This window comes from Trichechus manatus, unplaced genomic scaffold, assembly GCF_000243295.1.
Source record: "Trichechus manatus latirostris isolate Lorelei unplaced genomic scaffold, TriManLat1.0 scaffold00009, whole genome shotgun sequence".
NCBI lineage: Eukaryota > Metazoa > Chordata > Mammalia > Sirenia > Trichechidae > Trichechus > Trichechus manatus.
The window spans coordinates 19178304-19201222 of record NW_004443945.1 but is presented as its reverse complement, the minus strand read 5'-3'; the positions used below and the strand labels follow the sequence as shown (position 1 = coordinate 19201222).

The following is a 22919-nucleotide window of genomic DNA, read 5'->3' as shown; positions in this document are numbered from 1 at the left end:
TTTGTTTGTTTCATCTTTTTTGTTTTTTTTTTTAATTTGGCTATGTTTGAGCAGGTGGACTGTGTGTTCTTTATTGTTTGCTTGTCTGTAGGCATGATACTTTTTGCCTCCTCCAATTGGCAGGGTTAGTAGCTCAGATATGGTACAGCAGGGCAGGTGTAGCTGAAGAGGAGTTACTGAGACGGGCTGTTTGTGGCACTCACTACAGCCATGAGAGCGGGTCGGTAATCAGTGCAGGGCAGGTTCCAGTAGGCCGTGCCTGTGCTGCTTGGTGGTCTGCTGTTAAGCGCATGGTGCAGGTAGGCAGGATGGAGGGGGGAGATTGTGATGTGTGGAGCTAAAATGGCTATGGGGGAGAGGAGAGAGGAACAGGAGCCAAAAACATACAAACAAAAAAGAGTGCTAGGGGACTTGCCGTTGGAGTGGAGAGATGAGAGACTATGAAATGGAGAAAGACAAAAACGGGAAGAAAAAGAAAAAAAAAGAATGAATAAATAAAAATTAGAAAGAAAGAAGAAAAGCAGAGCTCCCAGGTATCCCACTGGTGCAGTTATGAGGTCTGGAGAAATTGTTCCCAGGTGTTGAAGTACAGCCTGGCTAGGAGGCGTAGAGTTATCCAGCGCCAGGTATCCAGGGGACAAGAAGAGAAGGAAGGTATAGAGAGATGAGAAACTGAATAATGAACAATGACAAAAAGGGAAAAGAAAACAAAACAAATTAAAAAGAATAAGGAAAACCCCCCTAAAAAAGAGGAAAAAAAAAAAACCTACGAAAAAAGAAATGCTCTCAGGGATCCCTCTGTGCATTTGCACAAGCTGAGGGGGTAGGTCCCCAGCCACACAGCACTGCCTGGCCAGAACGGGCTCCCAACTTGAGAAAATAAAAAACAAAGAAACAATTGAAAACAAACAAAAGCCCCGGGATCCCAACAGTGTGGCAGCACGGACTGGGAAGCAGTTCCTCTCTTGAGCAGAGCTCCACAGCCCCTCAGGAAGAAGCAAAGATGGTGTACGGAGCCAGGTATTTGAGCAAAAGGAGGGGGAGGTGGTGAGAGGTAAAGAAGAAATCAAAAGAAGCGGGAAAAAAGCAACACCAGCAGCCAACAAATGGCACTCAGAGTCGACCAGTGCGGGCGGGTGGAATCAAGCAGCTGGTGCTTCGCAGCCAGGTGACTGGCTGCGGGAAGCAGAGGAGGCCGAGTGGGGGTGAAGAAGGGTTGGGGGTAGGAAAGCGTATATCGCTGTTTACCGGTTCTGTCTCCTGCTGGAGGCTCCGTGAAGCTGCTTTCTCATACCCCCTATTTGCTGGTCTCTGATAGGAATCCAAGATGGCGGATCTGTGCTGTATTAGCTGATAGAGGACCTCTCCACGTATGTCTCCTTGCTCTCTGTTCTCTGTCAGTTTCTTATTCCATTTGGTGCTTGGCTGAATTGTTCATCTCTTCGTTTGATGTTTAGGATTTCAGGATTGCTGTTTTCTCTGTTTGGCTTAGTTTTTCGGATCTTTGCTGTGGAGGGATGGCGTGGTGCTTCTGCCTAGAGGGCCATGTTGCCAGAAGTCCCTGATTATTTAGCTTTAATTGTTGTTGTTGTTTGTTGCGTTCGAGCTAATTTCGACTCATGACGACTTCTTGTGTGCAGAGTCGAACTGCTCCCTAGGGTTTTCAAGGCTGTGACCTTTCAGAAGCAGATTGCCAGGTCTTCTGAGGCACCTCTGGGTGGGTTTGATCTGCCAATCTTCGTTAGCTTTAATAACCTCATTGCCATCGAGTCAATTCCAACTCATAGCAACCCTACAGGACAGAGTAGAATTGCCCCATTGGGTTTCCAAGGAGCGGCTGGTGGATTGAAACTGCTGTCCTTTTGGTTAGCTGCCGAGCTCTTAACCACTGTGCCACGAGGTCTCCCCTTAGCTTTTATAGACCCTGCCGGATAGTTTTCCAAAATGGTTGTTTCAATTTATAGTTTCACAACAAGTATGAGAGTTCCAGTTATTTCACATTTTTGCCACCACTCGGTAGGTTTGTTTTAATTTTAGCGTTTCTCTGATGGGTGTGAAGTGACATTACATTGTAGTTTTAATTTGCATTTACCTTCTGACTAAGGATGTTGAACACTTTTTCATATGCTTACTGGTCATTTGGGTATCTTCTTTTGTTAAGTATCTAAGCCTTTGGCCATTTTTTTAAAAAAAATGGATTTTCTGCATTTTTCATATTGATGTGTAGGAGTTCTTAATGTATTTTCAAAGAAGTACTTTGCCATATATGTTTTTGCATTATTTTTTTCTGTTCTGTGGCTTGTCTTTTTATTCTTTTAAAGGTGTATTTGATGAACAAAAGTTAATAATTTTATGGAAGTTGAATCTATCAATCTTTTCTTTTATGATTAATGCTTTTGGTGCCTTGTCTAAGAAGTCTTTGCTTGCCCTGAGGAGATGAAGATATTCTCCTATGGTTTCTCTTACAAGTTTTATCGTATTCTGTGATTCACCTCAAATTTTTATGCATGTGTGAACTAGAAGTCAACATTTCATTTTTTTCTATAGATATTCAGTTGATCCATAACATTTGTTGAACCATTCCTTCCCTACTGAACTCCTTTAATCCTTTGTTGAAAATTAAGTGGTCATACATGTGTGGATTCCTTTCCAAACTCTTTATTCTGTTCACTAGTCTTTTTGTGTACTCTTGTGTCACTACCATCTCTCTTTTACTGTAGTTTTTATAGTAGGTCTTGATGTTTCATAGTGTAAGTCATACATCTTTGTTCTCTTTTTCTCCTTAAGATTGTCGTAACTGTTCTAGGTCCTTTGCATTTCTATATACACTTTAGAATCAGCTAATTGTAGAATTAATTTCCAGTAAGAAAGAAACCTGTTGGGGTTTTATTGGGGTTATATTGAAGAACTGACATGTTAACATATATCAAGTTGGGATAATACTGAGTTTTTCAGTCCATGTACAGAGTATTGATTTTCTTATTTTTAGGTCTTTTCAGCAGTGTTTTGAAGTTTTCAGAGAGGTTTTGCACATCTTTCATAAAATTTATTTTTTGATGTTATAAACAGCAGTATTTATCTTTAAAATTTTTTTTCTCTAATATATTTGTCACCAGTATATAGAAATTCAGTTGATACCAGTATACCAAAAACCAAACCTATTGCCGTCAAGTTGATTCTGACTCATAGCGACCTTATAGGACAGAGTAGATCTGCCCCATAGGGTTTCCAGGGAGCGGCTGGTGGATTTGAACTGCTGACCTTCTGGTCAGCAGCCTGAGCTCTTAACCACTTTGCCACCAGAGCTCCTGATGTTAGTATATAGACTATTCAGTGGCTTTTCTAACTTGTATAATACTTTATAGTAGGTTTTTTTGGATTGTCTATGCACACTATCGTGTCAACTGTAAATAATGACAGTTTTACATGTTTCTAATGCTTTTACCTTTAATTTCATTATTGCACTGGCTGGGACCTCTTATATAATGTTGAGTAGAGGTCACGAGAGTAGACATTCTTTTTTGTTCCCCAGTGTCAGTGGAAAGTAGTCAATATTTTACCGTTAAGTATGTTGTTAGCTGTATATACCCTTTAGGAAGAGCCTAAGATATTTACTGTCAGGCCCTTTACCCAAAAAGTTTGCCCTTGCTTGTTCTAAATTACCGTATTTAATGGCATAAAGGTGGATCTTTTTGTTGTTTATTTTAACATTTGTTTTTAAATGGTTTCTGCTGAACAATCTGAGTTTAGTCTTATTGTTTCTCTGTAGGGTATATAGTGATGTTTCTTTTTGTTCATGGTAGTTTGTATTTTCTTCATCAATGTTACTAGAATTTTATCAATTTTATCAATGTTATTAATCTTTTCAAGCTAATTTTTGACTTAAAATTTTTTTCTATTGTACTTCTGCTTTCTGTGTCATTTATTTTTGCTCTTATGTTTATTATTTCTGTGCTTCCACTTTCATTGGGTTTGGTTTGCTATTCTTTTTTTCTAGCTTCCTGAGGTGGAAGCTTAGGTGATTGATTTTTTTTCCAACCTTTTCTACTCATTTATATGCATTTAATGCTATAATTTAGCTGTGTCACACAGAATTTTATAGATTGCCTTTTCATTATCTTTTACTTAAAAATATTTTATAATTTCCATTGTAATTTCTTCATTGATGCATGGGTTATTCAGAAGTGTGTTACTTCATTGCATAACATTTGGAGATTTACTAATTATCTTTCTGTAATTGATTTCAGATTTAATTCCAGTGTGTCAGAGATTTATGATTTCAGTACTTTGAAATTTATGATTCAGTATATGGTCTATTTTTGTAAATGTGAACTTGATAAAAATATGTATTCTGTAGTTGTGTTATATATGCTTCATTTACTTCAAATTGGTTAATAGAATTCTTCTTATCTTCTAAATCCATATGGATTTTCATTATCTGCTTGTTTTATCAGTTATTAGAAGTGTGTTAAGATGACCAACTATGATGGTGGATTTCTCTATTTCTCCTTTTTAGTTTTGTTAACGTTCACTTTATATATCTTTTTATTTTTTATTGTACTTTAGATGAAGGTTTACAGAGCAGACTGGCTCATTAGCAAACTAACTTCTCGGGGTTTCTCAGTCTCTGTCAGATCAGTAATTCTGGTCTTTTTTCTTTTTTTTAAGTGAGAATTTTGTTCTACATTTTTCTCTAGCCCTGTCCGGGACTGTCTGTTCTGATCCCTGTCAGAGCAGTTGCTGGTGGTAGCTGGGCACCATCTGGTTGTGCTGGACTCAGTCTGGTGGAGGCTGTGGTACTTCTAGTCAGTCAGTCCTTTGGACTAATCTTTCCCTGTGTCTTTGGTTTTTTTCATTCTCCCTTGCTCCAGATGGGGTGAGACCAGTGGAGTATCTTAGATGACCCCTACAAGCTTTTAAGACTCCAGGTGCTACTCACCGAAGAAGAATATAGAACATTTTATTTATAAACTATGTTATGCCAATTGAGATAGATGTTCCCTGAGACCATGGTCCCCTCGTCCCAGTAGTTTGGTCCCTCTGGGAGTTTGGTTGTGTTTATGGAGCTTCCATGACCTTGCCTTGAACAAGTTGTGCTGGCTTCCCCTGTTCACTTTATATTTCTTGAACTAATGTTATTAAGTGCATACAAATTTAGTATTGTTAACATAGTCAGTGTCACTGAATTAATATATGTAGAAACTGTTGAATTGATGAATGTTTTGTTGTGTATTTATATTTTTACCACATTAAACAAAAATTTAGTATTATTATATTAGTAATTCTTCTTGCTTTAGTCATTTTAATTACACACTTTAAAAATTATTCTTTCAGTTACTTACCCTAAACATTGGAAAATGTTTATTTGACTTATTACTATCTATCTTAAATTACTACTTGTACTATTTCCTAAAAAAATGCAAGAATCTTACAGCAGTTTAACTGCATATATATTCTTCTTAGACATTTTTTTTTTTAGTGTTGTGGTCCTTTTTTCTGCTTGTTTTGGGTTTAGTTTTTTCTTCTTTCTTAAGTTGGAAGCTTAGTTTATTAATTTGAAGTATTTCATTTTTTTTATTATAGGGATTTGCAACCATAAATTTCCCTCTAAATACTGTTCTAGCTGCATCTCAAATTTTTTTTTTAATGTTTACAAGTTCTTTTTTATTATTTATTTTTTTAAATTGTGCTTTAAGTGAAAGTTTACAGTTCAAGTCAGTTTCTTATACAAAAATTTATACACACATTGCTGTGTGACCCTAGCTGCTCTCCCTATAATGTGACAGCACACTCCTCCTTTCCACCCTGAATTTCCCCTGTCCATTCAACCAGCTTCTATCCCATTTTGCCTTCTCATCTTGCCTCCAGACAGGAGTGGCCCATTTAGTCACATATATCTGCTTGAGCTAAGAAGCACTCTCTTCATGAGTATCATTTTGTCTCATAGTTGAGTCTAATCTTTGTCTGAAGAGTTGGCTTTGGGAATGGTTTCAGTTCTGGACTAATGGAGAGTCTGGGGGACATGTCTTTCTGGGGTTCTTTAGTCAGACCATTAAGTCTGGTCTTTTTACTAATTTGAGTTCTACACCCTACTTTTCTCCTGCTCCTTCAGGGACTCTCTGTTGTGTTCTCTCTCAGGGCAGTCATTGGTGGTAGCCAGGCAACAGCTAGCTCTTCTGGTCTCAGGCTGATGGAGTCTCTGTTTTATGTGGCCCTTTCTGTCTCTTGGGCTGATATTTTCCTTGTGTCTTTGGTGTTCTTCATTCTTCTTTGCTCCAGGTGGGTTGGGACCAACTGATGTATCTTAGATGGCCGCTTGCTAGGTTTTATGACCCCAGATGCAACTCACCAAAGTGGGTACATCCCATAAATTTTGGTATGTTGTGTTTTCTTTTCATTCAGTTCACGTTTTCTGATTTCCCTATGATTTCTTTCACGCATTGATTATTTAGGAGTGTGTTGTTTTCCACTTATTTGTGCATTTCCCCCAAATTTTTCTGTTAACAGATTTCTAATTTTATTCACTTGTGGTTGGAGAACATTGTATTATTTCTGTCTTTTTAAATTTATTGAAGGTTAAGTTCTTTGAGGTTTGTTTTATGGTCTCGCATATGGTCTATCCTGTAGAATGTTTTGTTTGCATTTGGAAGACTATAATTCTGTTTTTCTTGAGTGGAGTGTTTGGTAGATGTCTGCTACATCTAGTTGGTTTATGGTTTTGTTCAAGTTCTTTGTCTCCTTGTTGATCTTCTTTCTAGTAATTCTAGCCACAATGAAGGTGGGTATTGAAAGTCTCCAAGTATTATTGTTGAATTGTCTATTTTTCCCTTCATTTCTACCAGTTTTTACTTTATGTATTTTGGTCCTCTCTTGTTAGGTACATGTATTTTTTAATTGTTATATTTTCCTGATGATCTTATCCTTTCATCATTATAAAATGTCCTTTTTTATCTCTTCTAAAAATATTTTTCTCTTAAAGTCTATTTTGTCTGAGTATAGCCACTCCAGTTTTCCAGTGGTTGTTGTTTGCATGGTATATCTTTTTCGATCCTTTTGTTTTCATTCTGTTTGTGTCTTTGAATCTCAAGTGTGTCTCCTGTAGAGAAAATGTAGTTGGATCATATTTTTTATCCAGTCTGACAACCTCAGTGTTTTGATTGGATTATTTAATCTATTCACATTTAGTATTATTATTGATACGTGAATATTTTCTAATGTAGCACTTTAATGATTTTTTTACTTTTCTTTTTTATTGGCTGCCCTAGAGTTTACCATGTACATCGTAACTTACCAGAATCTACTTCAGATTTATACTACCTTACTTTCAGTAATATAGAGATACATTACTCTTGTTTAGCTCTATCCCCTTCCCCCTTTTTGTGGTATTATTGTTATACATATTGCACTTATTAATCTTATAAACCCAACAATACATTATTATAATTATTACTTCCATTTCTTGTCATTTCCTTAACCCATTACAGCTTTGTTCCCACTCACCTTCTCTTTGCTGTTACTGGCAAATATCACACGTTTATTTCTATATGTTATAGACCCAACAGTACTTTTTGTATATATTGTTTTATACAGTTGCTTTTCCAGTCAGTTAAGAGACAAAAGAGAAAACCATATGGATTTATAGTGCCTTTTATAATTACATAATTATCTTTACTAGTGTTCTTTGTTTGTGTGGATTCGAGTTACCATCTGGGGTCACTTGCTTTCAGCCTGAGGAGCTTCCTTTAGTACTTATTGTTAAGTTGGACCTGTTAGCAACAATTTTCTCAGTTTTCGTTTCTCTGTGAAAGTCTCTTGTTTTGATTTCATTTTATTTTTTTAAATTGTGTTAAAACTATGTATAACAAACATTTGTCATTTCAACTTTTTTTACATGTGAAATTCAGTAACATTAATTACGTTCATCATGTTGAACAAACATCACCACTGTTTCCAAATTTTTCCATCACCCCTAGCAAAAACTCAGTATCCCATAAGCAGTGATTCTCCCTTTTTTTTCTCTTCTGCTCTTGGTAACCACTAATAAACTTTGGTCTCTATACATTTGCCGATCGTAGATATTTTAGTATAAGTGGGATAATACAATATTTGTTTATTTGTGACTGACTTAATTCATTTAGCATAATGTTTTCAAGGTTCATCCATGTTGTAGCATGTGTTAAGACTTCGTTTCTCGTTATGGATGAGTAATATTCCATTCCACCACTAGTCTGTCAATTTGTTGTACTGTCGTGGCTTGCATGTTGTTGTGAATTGCAAACTATGCCACTGGTAATTCAAATACCAGCAGGGTCACCTATGGTGGACACGTTTTAGTGGAGCTTCCACACTAAGATGGACTAGGAAGAAGGACCTGGCGATCTAGTTCTAAAAGCATTGATCAGTGAAAACCTTATGAATAGCAGCAGAACATTATCTGATATATCGTGGGAGGATGGCCCCCTCAGATTGGGTGCCCATTCCAAAGAAAGGTGATCCAACAGAATGTAGAAATTATCAAATGATATCAATACCACATGCAAGTAAAATTTTGCTGAAGATAACTCAGAAACTGTCGTAGCAGTACATGGATGGAGAACTGCCAGAAATTTAAACCGGATTTGGGAAGACGATATGGAATGATATTATTGCTGATGTCAGATGAATCTTGGCTGAAAGCAGAGAATACCAGAAAGATATTTACCTGTGTTTTATCGACTATGCAAAGACATCCAACTATGTGGATCATAACAAATTGTGGATAACATTGTGAAGAATGGGAATTCCAGAACACTTAATTGTGCTCGTGAGGACCATGTACCTAGACCAAGAGGCAGTCATTTCAGAGCAAGGGGATATTGCATGGTTTAAAATCAGGAAAGGTGTGCATTAGGTTGTATCCTTTCACCATACTTATTCAGTCTGTATGCTGAGCAGATAATCTGAAAAGCTGCAGTATATGAAGAACAGGGCGTCAGAATTGGAAGAAGACTCATTAATAGCCTGCGTTATACAGATGACACAACTTAGGTTGCTGAAAGTGAAGAGGACTTGAAGTGCCTACTGATGATGATCAAAGACTACAGCCTTAAATATGAATTACACCTTGGCATGGATTGAATTGTGTCCCCCAGACATATGTGTATTAATTTGACTAGGCCATGATTCCCAGTATTGTGTGATTGTCCACCAACATTTTGTCATCTGATGTAATTTTCCTATGTGTTGTAAATCCTACCTCTATCATGTTAATGAGGTGGGATAGGTGGCAGTTATGTTAATGAGGCAGGACTCAATCTGCAAGATTGGGTTGTGTCCTGAGCCAATCTCTTTTGACATATAAAAGAGAGAAGTGAGCAGAGAGACAGGGGGACCTCATGCCACTAAGAAAGCAGTGCCAGGAGCAGAGCACATCCTTTGGACCCAGGGTTCCTGCGCAGAGAAGCTCCTAGCCCAGGGGAAAATTGATGAGAAGGACCTTCCTCCAGAGCCAACAGAGAGTGAAAGTCTTCCTCTGGAGCTGACATCCTGAATTTGGACTTCTAGCCTTCTAGACTGTGAGAGAATAAACTTCCGCTCGTTAAAGTCATCCACTTGTGATATTTTTGTTACAGTAGCACTAACTGACTAAAATACACCTCAACATAAAGAAAACAGAAATTCTCACAACAGGACCAATAAACAACAGGGACATGCCTTCTACCTAGGCACTCGGGCAGCCGTCAGCCCCCTAGCTTGCTCAGCACATAACCTCCTACTGTAGCCAGTTACCTGTGCCTGCTCCAGTCACCCCTACGTAGCTCTACCCATCTAGAACTGGAGGTGAGACCCTGTACCACACACTCGGTGACGAATGACCTGGACACCTGAGCTGAATCCACACAAGAAAAGTTAAACGGACTCCTGGGCTCACACACGTACTAGCAGCTCTGACCATCAGGTGACAGGACGTAAGAGCTTGAAAGATGCCAATAACCAAAGTAGCTTACATGCCCAGCATATTTGGGCATATCAAACCAAAACGAAACAAAAAGCTAGGACACTGTAAGCAAACATACAGTAAATATAATAACTTATTGATGGCTTGGAGACAAGTCAGTATCAAATCACATAAAGAGGCAGATTGTGATGGCTCCAGCAAGCCACCAAAACGAAGAATCAGGAAACCTCCTGGAGGAAGAGTAGGTCTTGGAATTACTGCAGATAGAATTCAAAAGATTAATATACAGAGCTCTTCAAGAGATCAGGAAGGAGACCATTCAAAACACAGACCAAGCCAAGGAACGCACAGACAAAGCAATAGGGAATTTAGGAAAGCTATACAAGATCAGAATGACAAATTTTACAGGCTGCTACAATCCACAGGGAGACAGCAAATAGAAATCCAAAAAATTAGCAATAAAATTTCAGAATTATACAATAGAGAGTCATAGGAACAGAATTGAGGCAATGGAAGCAGAATTAGTAAGATTGTCGATAAAGCACTTAACACCAATTTATATGAGGAAAAACCAGATAAAGAATTTAAAAAAATGAAGAAACCCTAAGAATTATGTGGGACTTTATCAAGAGGAATAACCTACGAGTGATTAGAGTACCAGAATGGGGGTGGGGGGGGAGGGAGAGGGACAACAGAAAATACAGAGAAAATTGTTGAAGATTTGCTGGCAGCAAACTTCCTTGATATCATGAAAGATGAGAAGATATCTGTCCAAGAAGCTCATCGAACCCCATGCAGGGTAGATACCAAAAGAAAGTCACCAAGACATAATCAAACTTGCCAAAACCAAAGATAAAGAGAAAATTTTAAGAGCAGCTAGGGATAAACCAAAAGTCACCTACAAAGGAGAGTCAATAAGACTAAGCTCTGACTATTCAGTAGAACCCATGCAGTCAAGAAGGCAGTGGGATGACATACATAAATCCTTGAAGGAAAAAAATTGCCAGCCAAGAATTAGAAATCCAGCAAAACTGTCTCTCAGATATGAAGGCGAAATTAGGGCATTTCCAGATAAACAGAAGTTAAGGGAATTTGTAAAATCCAACCAAAATTACAGGCAATACTAAAGGGAGTCCTGCGACTAGAGAACCAATGATGTCAGATAACAACCTAAGACTAGAACACAGAACAGAACAAACAAATATCAACCCAGATAGGGAAGTCACAGAAATAAGTAAATGAAACATTTTTAAATTGTAGAATTGTATTTCAAAAAGGGAAATTGAGAATGAAAAGAAAACCATTAGTTTTGGTAAGCAAGATCTGCTGTTATGACATCAAAAAATAATGTGTTTTGCTTTTTCCAGGGTATGAATATGTTGTCAGTCTCACGACAACTCTATGATGAAACTATATTGCTTATAGTGAGATGATTAATGTAATTGGACCTCCAGCTTGGATCCTGTGGTTCAAAATCCCACGTTCTAATATACAGTGTTGTCTCCAGTATTGTTTGATTAGTAGCTCATTGACCAGTTTTAATGATACAAGGTCTTGAGTTTGATTCAGGCATCTTTTAACTTTGCCTTGAGAAAATCTGATTGTGCGCCTAGACTACAACTTTTAATAGCCATTTTACAAATGTATCATTGTTGCACAAGTCAGGGGGTGTTAGAGGTGGAAATGTGATTTTCTCATGGTCCAAATAGATGCATAACCAGTGGAAATATATCCAGTGTTCATAATTGACATATACAGGTGGTGTAATAGTGGTTAGTACTATTGTTTTATAGTTTATTTTTTGTTGTTGAGAATATACACAGCAGAACATACACCACTTCAGCTTTTTCTGCTTGTACAATTCAGTGACATTAATTAGATTTTTTTAGTTGTGCAAGTCATTTTCATCCTGCTTTTCTTTCTTGTTTCTCCCCTATTAATATGAACTTACTGCCCTATGTTTTCTACCTAATTTTTCGAGTTGCTGTTGTCAGTTTGATCCCATATAGATATATCTTATAAGAGCTCAATGCTCAGGGCAGACGTTCTTTACTAGTTAGGCTAAACTGTTGTTTGGTTTTAAGAAGACTTCTGGGGATACTTTTGGTTTAAGTTTAAGTCTAAAGTTTATCTCAGGGCAGTAATTTCAGGGGTTCATCCACCGTCCATGGCTCCAGAAAGTCTGGATTCCATTAGATTTTGAAATTCTGTTCTACATTTATTCCTTTTGACTAGAATTTTTCTATAGAATCTTTGATCAAAATGTTCAGTAATGGTAGCGAGGCACTATTCATTTCTTCTGTTCTCATGACAAAGGGGACAGTTGTTCATGGAGCCTCTTAGCTACACTTTACATTTCCTTCTCCTGTTCTGACAGTGATTATTCTTACAACCACTAAATATTTCATTTTGAATTTTGCCTTTTCTAGCTGAGTCACCTTGGGAAATTACTTGATCTTTTCCCTGCCTAAGATTTTACGTCTGTGAAGTTGGCATGTGGATCATAATAAATTATAGACAACATTGTGAACAATGAGAATTCCAGAACACTTAATTTTGCTCATGCGGATCATGTACGTAGACCAAGAGGCAGTCGTTCAAACAGAACAAGGTGATAGTACGTGGTTTAAAATCAGGAAAGGTATGTGTCAAGGTTGTATCCTTTCACCATACTTATTCAGTCTGTATGCTGAGCAAATAATCTGAGACGGTGGACTATACGAAGGAAAATGAGGCATCAGAATCGGAAGACTCATTAACAACCTGCTATATGCAGGTGACACATCCTTGGTAGCTGAAAGTCAAGAGGACTTGAAGCAGTTACTCTCGAAGATCAAAGACTACAGTCTTCAGTATGGATTGTACCTCAACATAAAACAAAAATCCTCACTACTGAACCAATAAGCAACTTCATGGTAAATGGAGAAAATATTGAAGTTGTCAAGGATTTCATTTTACTTGGATCCACAGTCAATGCCCATGGTAGCAGCAGTCAAGAAATCAAAGGACATATTGCATTGGGCAAATCTGCTGCAAAAGACCTCTTTAAAGTGTTGAAAAGAAAAGATACCACGTTGAGCACCAAGGTGCACCTGCCTCAAGCCGTAATATTTTCAGTTACCTCATATGCATGTGAAAGCTGGACACCGAATAAGGAAGACCAAAGAAAAATTGATGTCTTTGAATTATGCTGTTGGTGAAGAATATTGAATATACCATGGGCTGCCCAAAGAATGAACAAGTCTGTCTTGGAAGAAGTATAGCTGAGTGCTCCTTGGAAGTGAGGATGGTGAGACTTTGTCTCAGGTACTTTGGACATGGTATCAGGAAGGAGCAGTCCCTGGAGAAGAACATCATGCTTGGTAAGGTAGAGGGCCAGCGAAAAAGAGGAAGACCTCCGATGAAATGGATTGACATAGTGGCTGCAACGATGGGCTCAAACATCGCAAGGATTGTGAGGATGGTGCAGAGTTGGGAAGTGTTTTGTTCGGTTATACACAGGTCCCTATCAATTGGAACCGACTCGATAGCACCTAACAACAACAACAAAGTTAGGACGATAATAGTACTTAACTTTTCAGGTTGCTGTGAGGATTAAATAATTGCATACAGAGAAAATGCTTAGAACAGTGCCTCATATATAGTAAGTGCTCAGTAAATACTGTCTTTGTTATAGACATTGATCGATACAAACTTGTGCCATCTAATGAATGCCTAGAAAAATTACTGCATCTTTAAAATTAAAGTAATAATGAGAAATATTTAAATATTATAACGTTCCAATAGAGTAGAATGCTAGAAATAGAATTTTAGTGTTCTGACCTTAAAAAACAAAGTGGTTAAAGATATAAATTAGGCACGCATATTTATAATAACAATAATAATTAGCATCTTTATAATGATTTCTCTATGAGCAAGGTGGCATTCTAAGAACTTTATATGAATTAATTCTTTTAATCCTTAATGATGCTGTTACTCCCCAAATTTTACAGATAAAGAAACTGAGGCACAGATACTTGAAACAGCTTTCCCAGCATCATTCAGCTAATAAGTTCAGAGCTAGGTAGGACTTGAATCCATGTTTTTTGGCTCCAGAGTTATTGGTGTTTACCATTTTTATATTTAGCTGTATTGCTACTATCTTGATAAACGGAGTCAGACAATAGTTGGATGAATGAGGGTGTAAACTTAATATTTATAACTTTCACAAATAGAGTTATAATAACAGCATAAAAATATGGAAATGCAATCTAAATATAATTTTTTCTTGGTTAGTTTAACCTGTAACAAAAAACTTATCTCGAAGTGAAACAAATTAGTATGAAGTGATTTGGTTACAGTTATGTTTTCATTTCTAATCTTTTTTTTATTTTTGAGATTTGTCAGTTTTTATTTTGTCAGGTCATTCTCCTATTTCCAATTTAACTTCCTTTTTCTAGCTTGCCTTACAGTCCTATTTCTACTGTTATTTAAAAACACATTTTGAGGATTTATTTTAGGCAAATATTTGAAAAAGTATACCACTACAGTTATCTTAAGTACTCCTGCTGTTTCCTTCTGTGGCTGCTACTACCACCACTACTGCCACTTAATGAACCTGTGTTAATGTATTAGTCAGTATGTATTATTTCTATTCAGTAGGATAGGAAATTGGTGTCTGGAGAGGGAACATAGCTTATTAAATGTAACTCTCAAAATAAGTTTTTTGTAGTTTTTTATTAACTGTAGTTTAACAAGTTATTTGATGCTTCTTTTTCTATAAATGATAATTCCCATCAGTTTTGGTTGAAAGAATTTTCTTTTTTAAGATAGGAATTTGGATTGTAGAATTAAAGCATATTTAAGTACTTATTAACTTCTATTTAATATTTTGTTTTTTAAGGAACTGAAATTACCATTCACTTTTTTAAGTGGACATATTCACGAATTGAGGATCCATGTACCATGGACAAAATTGGGTTCAGAACCAGTGGTAATTACTATCAATACAATGGAATGCATTTTGAAACTTAAAGATGGAATACAGGTAAGAAATTATTGAACCTACTTCTTTATGTTACCAAAAAACCAAACCGTTGGCTGTTGTGTTGATTCCGACTCATAGCGACCCTACAGGACAGAGTAGAACAGCCTCATAGAGCTTCCAAGGAGCGTGTGGTGGATTCGAACAGCTGACCCTTTGGTTAGCAGCTGTAGCACTTAACCACTGCGCCACCAGGGTTTCCTTCTTTATGTTAATTGCTTTGAATAGTTTTCAGTATTTGCTACTTCAGCTTTTGAGATATGTGAACTTTTACATAAACAAATCTTAGCTTATATACTTCTTCTTTTTTATGTGCCTATTAAAGTAACACAATCTTTTGCAAAGGGGTGTTCTTAAATTTGGATGAAGCATCTAATGGATGTTTTTATACTAATTTTACTTAATCTGATCCTATTAAGGTATCCTGTTAAGTAGGCCTCTTAGAGAACAAAGTACATATTAGCTGTATCTGCTTTAGCAGGGGGGCCTAATTGTGTCCGGTTTTTAGGTGTAGTTTTTAGAATTTTCGTGGAGTTTCTATATGAATTCTTATTTAAATGACATTTCTAAATCAGAAAAATTTTCAGGTTGTATTTCAGGAAGATAAAAATATATTGAATTTACCTTTACAACAAATTTCATTACTGTCTTTGAAGTTTTGCCATCAGAAACTGATGTTTTTCTGGCTTATTTCTTTTGTGATGTCTTACATTTCTTGTTAGTGTTTTTTTTAAAGGTATAATATTCGTTTCAAGAGTTTGTAGGAAGCAAGTAGGTCTGGGCAGCAGCATACTGTAATGAATGTTTTCATTTTTGTCTTGCAGAAAAGTAGCATCTCTGCCATTCATTTTGATTACTTTCTCATTAGTACACGTTTAACTTTCAGTTTTAAGGAAGGCTGTCTGCAACCTAAGTGAATTGATGAGTATTATTAAAATGATTATTTTTAAGAACCCTAAGTCAATTTTAGTGTATTCTAAATATTACTTCAATCTCTGTAAAATTAGTTAGGGCTGTTTATGAATATTTATTACAGTCGTTTCCTATTTTAAGTAGATACTTTGAGTGTCATATTCAAACTAGGTGGGCTCAGATGTTTTTTGCCTTTTATGAAATCTTTGATTCGAAACCTGTATTATAGAATTTAACTTAAGTATTTTAGTTCCTAGAAGTAAATAGACAAATGCTGTATTCCCATGAAAATTTATTTTGTGAATTTTAAATCTTTAGGAGATTGATTGAGAAATCTGTAGGTAATTATATATTGCAACAAAGTTTTATTTTAAGTTATAGTTGACAATACTGAAATGGTTCTAAATCATCATCTGTTCTTGGACTTTATTTTTTTTTTAAAGTCTGGACTTGGTTATACCACCCATGCAGTGCTTCATATTAAAAGCAAAAAAAAAAAAATCCAGACCCTAAGTACTTTTTCAGTGGGAAGGTGGAAGTTTCAAGGCCAGATGTCCCATAAGAAACACATTTTAAAAGAGGCAAATTACAACTAATTATGGAGGCTGCAGAGAAAGATTTGTAACACATGACTTAGTCCAATCTAGAACTAATGTTTGATATTGGACCATACAGATGGCTGCTGCAGGAATGGTTAGATTTCCTGCTTGCATGGTATTTGAGACTTGAATTTTGTGGTGTGTACAGCAAAAGGTCAAGTGTCATGAATGTAAACCACTCTCAAAAAAAGTATTTTTTACAGATGTTTAAAATTTTGGGGTAGAAAGGATTTTCAAAAATTGCAGTTGACACTTGGACAAAGTATTTAGCGGTGTACACCCCTGGAGAGTAATACTTGGATTTATACTAGTGATTGGAATTAATTTTTGAGTAAAAACATTATAGATGAAACACATTTTTAAATAATTTATTTTCCTATTTTAAGCTTTGATTAGTATAGGAGATAGTTAAGTTGAACATTATACATGTACTAGTGAAGCCGAAAAAACCCATATTTAATTTATTTCAAGCTACTACATTGTAGAATTACAATGAAAAAAAGACTTGTTTCCTGAATAAAATTGCGAGGGATAATAGGTTAAGTGAAGAGGACTTTTAGATTTGTAGATACTCAAAGACATGTATCTGTAAAAAAATAATACTATTTAATATATAGAAATATAAAAACAGAAGCGATTTAAAAGTTAGAAACCTGAGGTTTAACTTAGATAAAATCAATACAAATATACAATATTGTTAAATGCCTTTGTAAGGAGGCACATTTAGTTGGTAAAGTTCGGTTTAATTCTGCCAGCATTTGTTGATTGCATACTCTGCAATGCACTAAAGAGTATTGCTAAGATATTTATACAATCTCCTCAAAAGACACTTAGAATAAGAGATTTGTAATGATTTTGACTCTAGTGATGATGGTTATGGTATAGAGCTATTAGTCTTAATTATAGAGATACTTAGGATGAAAGAGTGACTGCGTTTTTCTGTGAGTAAAATAAAGGTCACCTTGATGTTCATTCTGAATTATGTTTAATATATTGAAACTTTAGTTAAGAAAATATTGGCAGTTTGCAGTTTACTCTGAGAGAGACATATTTATGTCAGTTATTACCCCTACCTTTAGATCATGCTGACTTGTTATGTGTGAACTGTTTTTTTCTTTTGTACTTCAGGTACAGAGTTTGATTCATGACACATTATTGCTGTGCTCTAGGTCTGGCTTGTTTATTTAGCTAGTCTAGTGGACTGTAGTCTAATCTAATAAATGCTTGGAGACCCAGCACACAACTCAAGAAGTAAAATATTACCAACAGCTTATTCTAACTGTGCTCCTTTTCTATACCTAATCCTTGCTTGTTCAGCCTCTGTGGGCCTCATCTGCAAATAAGACTAGATTTCCTACGTAGTTCTTTTATTCTATGATTGTATATGCTTTGTTTGAACATTGTATTAAATCTTGCAAAAAAAACTTAAATCCAAGGAGAGTAGTAAATTTGTTTCTAAAATATTTATTTAGTCTGGTCTTTGAACTACCTAGAGAGTATACTTTTAAAATTGTTTGACCTAATAAATGCAATCATTTGCAAGGTTCTTTAGAATAGAATACCAACCCATTGCCATCAAGTCAATTCCAACTCATTGTGACCCTATAGGACAGAGTAGAACTGCCGCATGGGGTTTCCAAGGCTGTAATCTTTACAGGAGCACATCACCACATCTTTCTCCTGTAGAGTGGCTAGTGGGTTCAAGCCTTTCAGTCAGTAGCTGTCTTAGTCATCTAGTGCTGCTGTAACAGAAATACCACAAGTAGATGGCTTTTAACAAAGAGAAATTTATTCTCTCACAGTCTTGTAGGCTACGAGTCCAAGTTCAGGGCATCAGCGCCAGGGGAAGGCTTTCTCTGTTGGCTTTGGAGGAAGGTCCGTGTCATCAGTCTTTCCTTGGTCTAGGAGCTTCTCTGTGCAGGAATCTCAGGTCCAAAAGACACGCTCTGCTCCCGGCACTGGTTTCTTGGTGCTTCGAGGTTCCCATGTCTGCTCACTTCTCTCTTCTGTATCTCAAAGAGATTGGTTTAAGACACTATCTAATTTTGTAGATCTCATCAATATAACTGCCACTGATTCATCTTATTACATCATAGTGATAGAATATACAACACATAGGGAAATAACATCAGATGAGAAAATAGAAGACAATCACACAATACTGGGAATCATAAACTAGCCAAGTTGACAGACATTTTTGGGGGACACAGTTCAATCCATGACAGTAGCCAAACACTTAACCACCACACCCGCTGTACCACCAGGGCTCCTTTGTTTATAGAATAATACATATTGGTCATAAAAAATTAAAAAAAAAATTCTTTTAACTTAAACTTTAAAATATATTAAAAACTCAAAGAATTAAGCTTTTTGAAAACTATAAAACATTGCTGAAAGAAATTCATGAAGAAGAACTAAATAAATGGAAAGGCATTCTGTGTTCGTGGACTAGAAGACTTAATATTGTTAAGTAGTCAATACTACCTAAAGCAATCTTCAGATTCAGCACAATCCCTGTCAGAATTCCAACAGCCTTTTTTGCAGCAAATGGAAAAGCTGACTTTCAAATTCAAATGGAATTGCAAGGGAGCCTGAATAGCCAAAAAAATCTTGAAGAAGAAAAAAGTAGGAGGACTTACACTTCTCATTTCAAAATGTGCTATAAAGCTGTAGTGATGAAAAACAGTCTGGTACAGATATAAGGATAGATATATAGACCAATGGAATGGAATTGAGAGTCCAGAAATAAACCCATACATCTATGGACAGTTGATTTTCAGTTAGGCTGCCACGTCTATTCAATGGAGAAAGAATAGTCAATTGAGAGTCCAGAAATAAACCCATATATCTATGGACAATTGATTTTCAGTAAGGGTGCCACGTCTATTCAGTGGAGAAAGAATAGTCACTTCAACGAATGGTGCTGTGACAGGTGGATTTCCACATGGAATGGAAAAGAATGAAGCTGGACCCATTCCTCACACCATATATGAAAATTAGCTTGAAATGGATCAGTGATCTAAATATAAAAATGAAAAACTGAAGCCATAAAACCCTTAGAAAGATAGGGGCAAAGCTTTATGACCTTGATTTTGACAGTGGATTCTTACGTATGACACCAAAAGCATAAGCAACAAAAGAAAAAATAGATGAATTGGGTTTCATCAAAATTAAAACATTTTGTGTATCAAAGACCTTTATCAAAAAAAATAACCTACAGAATGGGAGAAAGTATTTGGGAACCGTATATCTGAAAAAGGTTTACTATCCAGAATACATAAAGAATTCATACAACTCAACAGCAAAAACCCAAAACTAAACCCATTGCCATTGAGTCGATTCCAACTCATAGCAACCCATAGGACAGAGTAGAACTGCCACATAGGGTTTCCAGGGAGCACCTGGTGGATTCGAACTGGCAACCTTTTGGTTAGTGGCTGTAGCTCTTAACCACTGTGCCACGAGGGTTTATCAAGACAACCCAATTAAAGAATGTACAAAGGACTTGAATAGATATTTCTCCAAAGAAGATACATAAATGGCCAATAATCACATGAAAAGATGCACAGTATCATTAGTTATTAAATCTAAAAAACCCATTGCTGTTGAGTCGATTCCGAATCATAGCAACCCTATAGGACAGAGTAAAACTGCCCCATAGGGTCCAAGGAGAGGCTGGTAGATTTGAACTGCCAACCTTTGGTTAGCAGCTGAATTCTTAACCACTCGCCACCAGGGCTCATTAGTCGTTGTTGTTAGGTGCCGTCAGGTTGGTTCCGACTCATAGCGACCCTGTGCACCACAGAACAAAACACTGCCTGGTTCTGTGCCATGCTTGCAATCGTTGTTATGCTTGAGCCCATTGTTGAGCCACTGTTTCAGTCCATCTCGTTGAGGGTCTTCCTCTTTTTCGCTGACCCTGTACTTTACCAAGCATGGTGTCCTTCTCCAGGGACTGATCCCTATTGACAACATGTCCAAAGTATATAAGATGTAGTCTTACCATCCTTCCTTCTGAGGAGCATTCTGGTTATACTTCTTCCAAGACAGATTTGTTCGTTCTTTTGGCAGCCCATGGTATATTCAATATTCTTCGCCAATACCACAATTCAAAGGCATCAGTTCTTCTTCAGTCTTCCTTATTCATTGTCCAGCTTTTGCATGCATGTGATGTGATTGAAAATGCCATGGCTTGGGTCAGGTGCACCTTTGTCTTCAAGGTGACATCTTTGTTTTTCAACACTTTTAAGAGGTCTTTTGCAGCGGATTTGCCCAGTGCAGTGCATCTTTTGATTTCCTGACTGCTGCTTCCGTGGGCGTTGATTGTGGATCCAAGTAAAATGAAATCCTTGACAACTTCAGTCCATTAGTCATTGGGGAAATGCAGATCAAAACCACATTGAGATACCACTTCATACTCACTAGGATGGCTATTATCAGAAAAATGGAAAATAACTAGTGTTGGTGAGGATGTGAAAAAATTGGAGCCCTTGTGCATTGTTGGTGGAAACGTAAAATGGTGCAGCTGTTATAGAAAATAGTTGGGCGTTCCCTCAGAAAGGTAAATGTAGAATTACTGTGTTATCTAGCAATTCCTCCCGTAAGCATATACCTAAGAAACTTGAAAGGAAGGACCCAAACAGATATGTGTTCACCAACGTTCATTGCAGCTTTATTCACAATAGTCAAAAGGTGGAAACAACCCAAGTGTCCATCAACAGATAAGTGGATAAACAAAATGTGATATAGACATAAAATGGAATGTTATTTAGCAATAAAAAGAAATGAAGCTCTTGATACATACTATGACATAGATCAGCCTTGAAAACATTATGCTAAGGAATCAGACACAAGAACAAACATTATATGATCCAAGTTATATAAAATTTCAGAGGTCCCTGGGGCACGAACGATTTGCACTCATTTGTTAACCTAAAGGTTAGCAATTCAAACCTACCCAGCTTCACTGTGGGAAAAAGGCCTGAAAATCTACTTTTGTAAAGATTATAGCCAAGAAGACTCTATGGAGCTCTTCTGTGTAACACATGGGTTCACCATGAGTCAGAATGGACTTGACAGCAACGAGTAAACATGAAATATCTTCAATAGGCAAATGCATAGAGACCGAAGCTTGTTAGTGGTTACCAGGGTTGGGGAGAGGGAAGAATGGGGACTTACTGCTTAAAGGATACTGAGTCTCTGTTTGGGGTGATACAAAATATTTGGAAATAGATAGTGGTAATGATTGCACAATATGGTGAATGTACTTAATGTATTTAAAAGGGTTAAAATGGCAAATTTGATGATATATATTTTACCACAATTAAAAAAAATGTATTAAGCTTTTTGTTAATGTATGTGCTCTTTTAAAGCCTGTTTGTTGTTAGTTGCCAACAAGTCTGATTCATGACAACCCTAATTACAACAGAGTGAAACATAGCTTGATCCTGCCCTATCTTCGTGATTATTCATATGCTGGAATCCATCCTTGTGGCCTTCCAACCTAGGGCCCTCATCTTCCAGCACAATATTGGGCAGCATTATGTTGTGATCCATAAGGTCTTCATTGGCTAATTTTTGGAAGTAGATCACCAGGCTTTTCCTCCTAGTCTGTCCTTGTCTGGAAGCTCCACTGAAACCTGTTCACCATGGGTGACCCTGCTGGTATTTGAAATACTGGTGGCATAGCTTCCAGTAGCATAGCGACATGCAGGTCACTATAGTATGACAAACTGACAGATGTGTGGTGGAAGGCCTATTTAGTGCTTAGAATTACAGGGCCATCTTGCCTATCTTGCATCTTTAGGTGCTATGGAAATGCTTTTGGCTTAAATGGTCTCAAAACGAATAGAGAAGCATCATATCTTGTCTTTTTTTTTCTTTAATGTACTTCAGGTAAAGGCTTACAGAGCAAATAATTTCTCATGAAACAGTAGTACACCTGTTGTTTTATGACATTGGTTAACAACCCCACAACATATCAACCCTCTAACTTTTCAACCTTTTTTTTTGGTGAAAATACACCTAGCCAGAGATACACCATTTCAGAAGTTTCTACATGCACAGTTCAGTGACATGGACTACTCTCTTCCAATTGTGCTGTTATTCTCAGTTAAGATAAAGGCTTACAGAACAAAACAGTTTCTCATTTTAATAGTTACTACACGTTGCCCTATGACAATGGTTAACAATCTCACAACACATCAATACTATCCTTACTCAACCTTGGGTTCCCTATCACCAGCTTCCTTGTCCCCTTCTGCCTTCTGGCCCTTGTCACTGGACTCCTCTATCTCGTTAGTCTCATTTGGTTTTACGGGGCTGTCCACTTCCAGGCTGAATGGTGAACCTGGAAGGTAACTTCACCACTGAGCAAAAAGGGTGTCTGGGGGCCATACTCTCGAGGTTCTCCAGTCTCCTTTAGGCCAGTAAATCTGGTCTTTTTTTT

General features: G+C 36.9%; 1 protein-coding gene across 12 annotated transcripts in view; it reads left to right on the top strand.

The window, feature by feature from the left end:
• VPS13B (vacuolar protein sorting 13 homolog B) overlaps positions 1–22919 on the top strand; it is an 866934-nt gene that overhangs the window by 2668 nt on the left and 841347 nt on the right. For all 12 annotated transcript variants that reach the window (XR_002823075.1, XR_002823074.1, XR_002823076.1 and 9 more), the window contains exon 3: positions 14820–14963. Coding sequence is in view for 9 of the 12 variants with exons in the window: in XM_023726045.1 (XP_023581813.1) it covers positions 14820–14963 (144 nt within the window). In the remaining 3 variants the exon portion in view is untranslated. The remainder of the gene's footprint in view (positions 1–14819; positions 14964–22919) is intronic.